The sequence below is a fragment of the Bidens hawaiensis genome, unplaced genomic scaffold (genome assembly GCF_021521415.1).
Source record: "Bidens hawaiensis isolate Kalapana, Puna unplaced genomic scaffold, B.hawaiensis_p1.1 tig00020931_1, whole genome shotgun sequence".
NCBI classification, from domain to species: domain Eukaryota; kingdom Viridiplantae; phylum Streptophyta; class Magnoliopsida; order Asterales; family Asteraceae; genus Bidens; species Bidens hawaiensis.
The window spans coordinates 139,236-149,427 of NW_027493235.1; the positions used below are offsets into that span (position 1 = coordinate 139,236).

General features: G+C 34.8%; 1 protein-coding gene across 1 annotated transcript; it reads left to right on the top strand.

The window, feature by feature from the left end:
* The first annotated feature begins 5,978 nt into the window (after nucleotides 1–5,978).
* LOC143562331 (uncharacterized) lies at nucleotides 5,979–7,070 on the top strand. The gene has a single exon (XM_077050159.1). It carries the CDS (start codon nucleotides 5,979–5,981, stop codon nucleotides 7,044–7,046), a length of 1,068 nt encoding a protein of 355 aa, XP_076906274.1. The 3' UTR covers nucleotides 7,047–7,070.
* The last annotated feature ends 3,122 nt before the right edge of the window (nucleotides 7,071–10,192 follow it).

Sequence of the window (10,192 nt, forward strand, 5' to 3'; positions counted from 1 at the left end):
TCATTATGTAGGAATGAAAAAAGTGGTGTTTGGTTACTCGATGGAATGGAATCATCCATTACACATGGAATCTCATTCCATCAAAACCATTCCTTCCTACCCCCCCTTATTTTTTTTCATTCCATTCCTCATTCACCCTACTTTCTCAACAACACCATCACCACCTAACAACAACTACCACTACCATCACCGACACCTTACCGCCACCATCGCCGCCACCACCGCCTCCGCCACCACCAGCGCAACCACCGCCACCGCCGTTGCCGCCATCGTCACTGTAACCACCGAAAACATTGTCACCGCCGTCGTTTGACCGCCACCCTACCATCGCCATCACTACCAATGCTACCACCGCTTGACCACCGCCACCCCACTTCCACCGTCGCTACTGCCACCACCATTTTCGTCGCCGGAACTAACACTACCCCCATCGCCATTGCGATTTTTTTTTGTAAAAAATTTGAGATAGGAGTGTTTTTATTATTTCTATTTCAATCATACAACTTTTTTGAATACCAAACAACATAAAATAATAATTTATTTTATTCCCATAGGTTAACCAAACAAGACAAAGGAATGGAATAATTAATTCCATTCTATTCCTCCTTCATTCCATTACCTCCAACCAAACATACCCCTATTCCTTAAGGAATGAAAATCCTATATTTGGAAGGAATTTCATTCACTATGGAATGGTTAATTCTATTACCACATGACAACCAAACATGGTTTTTTCCATTCCTTTGGAATAACACATTCCATTCCGCCTCTCATTCCCTTATACCAAACGCTACCTAGGTATATTATTAATTTTCTTACAATAAAGAAAATTAAAATTCAAAAAATAAATATTAAAAAACAAAAACTGTAAAACAACCATTCTCTCAAACCATCAGATTGTTTTATTTGTAAATGAAGGTTTCTCACGCATTTGACCCGAATTCACGGGTAAATGTCTCACCAAACCCAGATAGCTCTTAAATTGTTATAACATCTCTTTATATTAAAAAACAATCTCATCAAATATTTGATATGAAAATCCTATAAAATAGGAATATACTAAAAATTAATATCCTATTTTATTTTAAAAAATATTATTTATAATTAAGAAACAATTTTATAATAAACAAAATAAACGGGTAATGGGTATCACCAAACCCAGATAGCTTTCAAACCGGATTATAACATATTATATATTTGTGAAACCATTTCATCATCAAACCTCAAGTATATTAATTATTAACTTTCTTACAATAAATAAAATTAAAATCCAAATATAGATATATAAACATTAAAAACGAATAATGTATAACAGCCCCCGTAATACGGGGGATAATATCTAGTATATATAAATATACACACACTCTCTCTCTCTCTCTCTAATATTTATATGCTATTTTATAAAATAGACAAGTTTATATACACTATCTTGTAAGGTATAATTTGAGTTGTAAAGTTTAGAGTTAAATTTAATAAAGATGTAAATTTATTGGGTAAAAAATGAAAAGGATGCAAATTTAAGGGGTAAAAGGTTAAGTTTCAAGAAAGAAAAAAGTCTAAGGAAAAGATCGGGTCGAAGTTATATAAATTACAGCTTCCTCACCAGCGCCGCAAACCTAAGAGTGACCATTGAACTTGTTTTCGACAAAATTAGAACGCCGATTGGAACAATTGGCCACCAGTGTACCCCTCAGTTGACCTAGTTCGAAAAACCAACAACGACTAGGTTGAATTTTAGTTGGATTTGGAACATCGTTTTCGATCAATTGGAGCCGTGTACCAGAGCGATTTGGAACGAAGCGAATTCCGAATGAGTACATCGCGAACCAATTTGAAATTCGCGGACGTCTCAACGAATTTGGTAAATATGGTCTAAACATGTGTCATCTTGGCTTAGATATAAGATTTTCACTAATCATTAAACACTTATTTTATGTCTAATTTTATGTCTACACTCAAACACCGTTTAAAAAAAAATATGATATGTACATATAACACTATTTGTATATGTATCCAAATTTCCTAACATCATCTCCATATCTGAAACCGGAAGAGCACATCAACATATCATCCGACCACCTGGTGTTCCTCTCTATCACATACGCCATCTACTTTGTGCATCGGAGAAGCACTAAGGACACGATATAATACCATTTTATATAACTAATTGATAAAGATAGAGTTACACATCTGACATCTTACGATTATACCAAACAATACAAGTATAGTCATTGGCTGAAAGCAAAAATAAATTTCATGGGATAAATTTTTTTTGGAAGAAGGTTGTTCATTGTAAACTAAGAGGGGGTTTCCTTACCATTGGGACGGAGCACCTATTACACGCGTCATATACCATTACCATTGGGCATTGCTTTCAACGTCGTTTCGATTAGTTATGATATGATAGCAAAACCAAAATTTCATCAACTCAAACCCTAAATATGTAGGGTTTTTTGAAACATGCGTTAAAACGTATCGATCTAAAGAAAGTAAAAAAGAGAAATGTGAAAGATTCAAATGAATTGCTTTATTGTGAAAAAGGACCAATGGAAACACACATTTTAGCCTTTTTAGGGCATGATTTGGTATTTCAATAGCAAATTGGGTTGGCATCATTAATTCTTATTAAAACATTTGGCTGGTAAGGAGTATTAACCCCATCAAAACGGTAAGATTAGAATTCTACTGTGTACATGTTAAATGATTTTAGTTAATGTGATAGGTTAGGTGTCTGTTAAAATTAAAAGATAACTCTAACGTGCCATTAATTTGAAAAGCATCCCACCGAAAAAGTATCGAAAAATAAATAAAAGAACTCTAGGGGTCCCATGTGAGCAGTTTCAAAAATTGGTGGGCCTCATTGACAATACCAAATCTGTCTGGGCCTAACATGGTTAGTGTACAAACAAGTGTGTGGTCCCCACTATCATAGGCTGCATATGCTGTGGTCGCACCCACCTGATTGAACTCCCACCCACGTCATCACATGCGTAGCTGTGGGTCCTCTACAATAAGGTAAATAATTTGGTAACTTTAAATTATTATTTTAGCATAAGTTGGGCGTGTTATTAATAGTTATTTTATGGGATATGTTATTCGTATACTATTTCAATATCTACATACCCTACATACGATCGTATAGGGGTTATATGATCGTATGGAACCCCACTTGAAAGGATGTGTGGATAAGTCTAAGGGTGTGTGGATAACGGAGACTATTTTATTAACAACTTACATTTTTCTTAAATACGTCGACACATTGTAATTAATATTCACATATTGATCCAAGTAATGGTTGCTAATTGTATGATTTTGCTATGTTTATTGTTACACGTTAATTGTCCTATTAAAAAAAATTGTTTTATATAATTCGTTAGACCTAGGGATGACAGTGAAACCCGATACCCGACATAATTGGGATGGGTCTTACCTGTCCCATTAGGGTTTGGGATGGGTCTGGGATTAGTTTTTAAATTTTTCGCGGGTTTGGGACGGGTCTGGGATTTCTAATATACTCGATTACCCGATAATATGGACCTATTTACCCGATTATGTACCCGAAGTATCCAATAACTATATATCTATATACATATACATACATATATATATGTATATATATGTAAATATAAAAATTAATATTTCTAATTTGTGTTAACTGTTGTATTAATTTTTTTACATTCTAGTAATGTTCAAGACCATTAAAAGGATATTATGTGTATATCAATAAACAATCAATTAAAAAAAACATATTGACCAGTTGCATATTGTCAAAACCTTACGGGTATAACCTACGGGTATTATTAATAAACTAACGGGTATACCCGAAACCCGTGGGTATACCCGAGATCCGATGGGTAATTACCCGATAAATACCCGACGGGTCTGGGATGGGGTTTTATAAACGGGTCCAGGTTTAAGAATACCTAGACCCGTCTCAGACCCGACCCATTGCCATCCCTAGTTAGACCTAAGGGTCTTATTTATAACATTGATTCCACTGTTAGTTATCTATTTGTTCTGGTTGGTTAGGCTTCTTTCCTCCTCTCTTTTCTGCTCACTCGTAAGGGTTTGGACCCCACAAAGGGGGAGGGAGTCGACTGAACATCTCAGCCATTGGCGGGAATTTCGCCCACATCCGATCCCCAATTCTTGTTCACCCAGATGATCGTTTTGGGTGAATTGTAGCTTTTTCACGTCGTTTCTGTCGTTGTGGTCGACGGGGAAGGTTAAACCACCTACAAAAGCAAGAATGCAATCTCAAGTGCGCAGGGCAGGATCCAAGAGCTTAGAAAGGCATATCTTTAATTTAAGTTCAATCATTGACAAGGTTCAAAGAAAGGATGAGATTTTGATAAAGAATTCATTGTTTAAACCATACTCGGGAGAGTGGTTGTCTTACGCTACAGTAAAAGAATATTTGTTAATACACCTAGAACAATAGGATATTAACTAATATATGTATAAAAATAAAATGTAGAATGGAATGAACCATTGTAATGAACAACAAAAATATTATTTGATTGGTTAATGAAATGAAATTATCTATATTACACAAGAATCACATTCACTTCAAAAATTTCATATGTTTGTCTTTTCCTATCTACAAATAACACAAAGTAATTATTCATTATATATTCGTACGTTAATCAAACATGAAAATAAGGGGAATGATCAATTTCCTTTTCTCGTTCATTACATATTAAACAGACCCTAGATTTTCCGATAACGTTTTTATAAGAAAAATCTAAATACTAGGAACCTTTAAAGATATTAATGATTAAAATATACAAATATAATAATAATAAAGCAGGAGGCAACTTATAAAAATGGGGACACACGAATGCACAAGCTAACTTTCACAGACTACACACACTCTAGAAAAAGAAAAGAAAAGAAAGCCCATCAATTGTTTTCAAGGGACAACTTAACATTATCTTTCATAGTTTAACTTTATTAATAATAATAATATCTTTGTTCTCCCTTCTCAAGCTTGATTGCCTGCTGCAGATTTCCAGTATCAAAATTTAACCAACTTGGTCATCAAAAAGGAAAGAAATCACCCAACTTTTTTTTTTCTCTTTTTTTGTTTAATTTAGTTTAATTTTCAGTGATTGAAGTTACTTTTGTTCATGAAAATTGATGATTAATTAGTTATAATTCGTGAATTTGCTCAGCATATGCTGCTTTGTGAAGTCTTTTTATGCAAAAGGTTGTGACTTTACTCAAATTCCCCTGTTTCTTTGATCTTTAAAAATCAATATTTGTTCCCAAAAACCTGCAAAAGTTGATTATTTTCTGTCTGAAATTATAAATTTGCCAAATATTTGCTCAAAATCTTCATTAAGGTTTTTTTTTTTTTTTTGATATCTTTTTATGCAAAAGTGTATGACTTTACTCAAATTCCCCTGTTTATTGATCTTTATAAATCAATAATTATTCACAAAAACTTGCAAAATTGATTATTTTCAGTTAAAGTTTATGAATTTGCCAAATATTTGCTCAAAATCTTCATAAAGTTTTTTTTTTTTTGATATTTTTTTATGCAAAAGTGTGTGGCTTTACTCAAGTTCCTCTGTTTCTTGATCTTTATAATCAATATTTATTCACAAAAACCTGCAAAATTGATTGTTTTCAGTTAAAAGTTTACGAATTTTACCAATATTTGTTCAAAATGTTCATAAAGTTTTTTTTTTTTTTGGTAAAATCTTTATATGCAAAAGTGTGTGACTTTACTCAAATTCTTCTGTTTCTTGATCATTTAATCAATATTATCCACAAAAGCCTGAAAATAGATTATTTTCAGTTAAAATTTATAAACTTTATAAACTATGCTTATTTTTTGTTGCTATTTGTGAAATCATTTTATGCAAAAAGTTTTGACACTTGTGTTCAAAATCATTAATTTGATCAATATTTATTCATAAAGTTAATAATCTAAAGTTCATGCTGTTTAATCTCTTTAAAACTTGCAGGCTTTCATGGAATCCCCTCAATCTGTTGTGTCACCATTCAAGATGACCGTGTACCCCGAACCCGAAAACCTCGATCTTTTAACCAAAAACCCGACAAAGAAACCCGAACCCGAATCGGGTCTCGGGTTTCTTGAAGTCCACATTAATCAAGCTAGAGATATTCAAAACATATGCATATACCATAAACAAGATGTTTATGCCAAAATATGCATCACTAGCCACCCCGAAAAGGCGGTCACCACTCAAACCGTCAACGGTGGTGGCCAAAATCCGGTCTTTAACGAAACCCTTCGAATAAATGTTCCCACCATTGATTCTTGTTCACTCAAAGTTGAAATCTTTATGTTGAGCAGGGTTAGAAATTATCTTGAAGATCAACTTTTAGGGTTTTGTTTAATCCCTTTATCCGAAATCGTCATAAAAAACGGAAAGTTCAAAAACGAGTTCTGTTTATCTTCGACCGATCTGTTCCATTCGCCGTCGGGTTTCGTCGACTTGTCGTTAACGTACACTGGAGCCACCCCGGACGTAATTACGATCCCACCGCCACCTGCCGCCAACGGTGTGGTTACCGACTCGGAGCTAGCCGAACTCGACAAAATCGAATTCCCTGACCCGAAGATCGTGACCGAAAACCATATGATGGTGACCGAGTATTACGGTTTGAGCTTGGAAAGCGATGATCAAACCGAGCCCGTTATGGAGCCCGTTGGGCCCGTTGAAAGCCCGAAGCCCGAGTCCCCGCCCACGAGTGTCTCAACTAATGAATCTCAATGTGCAAATCACGAGTCGGGTAAAGAAAGTGAACCCGAGAGTGGCTCGGTGAGCAAGGGCCAGGTGAAGAAGCCCGTGGTGTCGGTTTTGACCGATTTTGACCAAAAAGTGGTGCAACAAGACTTTGTGGATTTGTACATGAAGAGTATGCAACAGTTTACCGAGTCGTTGGCGAAAATGAAGCTTCCATTGGATGTCGAGAAAGAGGGTCCGGGTTCTGGGAAGTCGGATTCTGACCCGAGCGTTCAGACGCCGAACGGGTCGGGTCGGGTGTTTTACGGGAGTCGGGCTTTCTTTTAAAGTTGTTTGTGATTTAAATGTGACAAGTTATAAAGAAGACCCAATGATTAATACTCTTTTAGTCTATGTATGAATGTATGTAAGAATCCATGTGTTTTAACCTCTTGTGTTTTAAGGAGTTTAATCTTTGTTTCAGTGCTAATTGTGTATTGGTTCGTAGGGTTTCTATGCTTTATCGCGCACTTAACATGTTGTATATGTAAATAGCAATGATATACAAAGAATTCAGCTAGGGTTTATTATTAGGAAAAATAACAATAATAGGGTTTATTATTAAGAAAAATAACAATAATAATACATAAATAAGGTGTTTCGGTTTTTATTAATATCAACTATTATCTTTTAGTCGCTGCCGATTCCAACTAACGAGTTGGCTGCTGATGGTCCCATATTTTAACGTACATGTTCCCGATGTTCTGTGACTAATAGAATCCTAACGTTGTTACTTGCAGGTCGCCGGAAAAACGTTTTTAACCAGAGAAGTCACATTTTTTTAGGAAAACTGAACCTGAACACCAACAGCACCAACCGATTCCGATGATGGTTCTAGGGTTCCGACGACCTCAATAATTCAGATTGAAAAAAGGTTCCTAAAGGTCCGATCTAAGGTTATAAAGATGTTCGGGATGAAAATGTTGAGTTTCCCGAAAAAATGTGAGTTTTCCGCTAAAAACGTTATTTCGGCGACCTGCAACTAACGTCGTTAAAGTTCTGTTAATTGCAGACCGTTGGAAACAAATATGATAAAAAGTGAGATCCTTATCATTCAATTCGTTAGTTGGGACCTACAACAACTAAATGATGATAGTTTTGATTAATAATAATCAATACACCTATAAATAATTAAAAGTCGGACAATTAAAACGAAAAACTATATAAGGTTAATGAAATCACAATACAAAAAAAGTCCAATAACTTATGCTAACAATATTCATCTTGTGTAACATATTACTTATTTTTATTCTGCTATGGAGCTTACTAAGTCGTTAACGAAGTTTTACCGAGTAAATCAATTTGTAGTCCGAATCGTGTGTAATATCCATCTTACGATTTTCATTAACATCTTCTAAATGGATTGACGGGTTGGACTAAACGATAAAAACGTTAATAATTTTGGTACGAAGTTTGGGATAATTGTTAATATTGTTGCTTTAAGACCGGGACATAACACAATCATTAGTTTATAGTGGTGGTTTTTGTTTTCTTTGGGTAGATTAAGATGATCAATTGCTTGTGTTCTCAATGATAATGTAATCAACGGGATATTGACAAAGCTAGAAGGTGAAGTGAATCAATCAAGTGTTAATTACGGGCCTACATCGACACCATGATTCGACATTGTTAGGGTCGAGTTTGATAACGATTCGATTAAAACTTTGTTTTATCTCTGGATAGCAATGTAAGGTAATCAAAATGATTTAAGTTGAAATAATAAAACAAGTTAAAAGTTGATTAGCCATACTTATTGAGTTTAAACATGTACATTCTTATTCACCGTTAAACCGATTAAAAAAAAATCCAACTTAATCTAATTTGTTTAGAATCGAATCGAATCGGGTTTTCAGTTTACGACTTTAGAAATTTGAATCCATTTCAAACTGAATAAACCGAATATCAAATACTAGTTTTTCTACCCCATCGTTGAAACCCAGGTGTTGGTAAACCTGAGCGTTACGACGATAAGTCCACACGAATTCGGTCAGCACCTACTGCCTTCGTTACGAAATAGACACCTGTGATAAAATTTGAGCGTTAAAGGCCAAATATTTAATTCGTCAAATTAACATATAAAAACATTAACATATAAGAAAACAAAATATTTAATACGATGTTTACTTGGTTGGCAAACCCGAGTGTGGTAAAACTCAAGCGTTGTCGGTCCCGAGCATTGAGGCGGTAACTTGACACGAATTCGGTCGGTTTTGATTACGTACATTACGGTATTGCAACTTAAAAACGAAAAATTATAAATTGAGGTGGACCAACAACCATTTGGGGAGGAGTCGATAAACTTGCGCATTGGTAAACCCCGAGCGTTGTAGGTCATGAGCTTTAAATAAGGCATCGAGTCAGCGCGAACTCGGTCGGTTTGTTTCAGGTTTGTTATGATACCAGAGCTAAAACAAAAAAAAAATTGACGTTTGAACGATTTTCATTATGTTTATTATAATAACTTAACAAAAAAAACAAAATTCACCAACCAATACGGTGTCGCAAAGTGGGCTAATAGAACACTTACAGCACCAAAGTTCTTTATATATAGTAATAAAATTGTCATTTATCAAAATCAGGGTGCAACTTTAGCGCAACATTATTCACCCAAAAAAAATCTTTTGGTTTATACAATCGCAAAAAATCTGAATTCGTTTCTTGGTATCGATCGAAAAGTTTCAAATCGAATAAACCGAAGCGATAAACAACCCTAAACCGGTTCACATTTACATATGTTAAAATATCCCACTATATTTTAGAATTATTTTGGAAAAGTAGATCTTTTGAGATAAATTGGACCACAATGATCGACTTTACGAAAAAGATATTGGAATTGGTAAAAGACTAAAGACAAGGGGACATGGTGGATGGAGAAGGATTTGTACTTTTCAGTAATATTCTTACTACGGCGTAGTATCATTAGTAAGTATATATTTTACAAGACTAAAACAAACATGAAATTACTAAACTAAGGTAGTGTTTATTATGGAGGAAAGGAAGGTGGAATCTAATAAGCCATTCCAAAGAAATGAAAAAAAACATGTTTGGTTACCATGCATAAGTGGAATGGATCATTTCAAATAGAATGAAACTCCTTCCATTTTTAGGATTTTCATTCCTTTGAGTATGAGTGTTTTTTTTTCATTCCTTCAAAGAATGAAAAAGTCAAAAAGTCAACATCATTATTACTATTATAAAATTATAATTATATTATGCCTCCAGGAGACTAAGTGGAAAGGACATAGAGGGGCTGAGTGTAATGGGTATAAGTTGTGGTACTCGGGGTCTGATGGAGCTAGGAATGGAGTGGGGTTTCTAGTGGCTAAGGAAATACACACTAGTGTGGTGGAGGTGATAAGGCATAATGACAGGATTATGGTGTTGAAATTAGTACTAGGAGAGGAAGTAGTGGCAGTAGTCTCCGCCTACGCGCC

Excerpts from the sequence above, each read along its gene's own strand:
- LOC143562331 (XM_077050159.1), top strand. The coding sequence starts at position 5,979 with ATGGAATCCCCTCAATCTGTTGTGTCACCATTCAAGATGACCGTGTAC.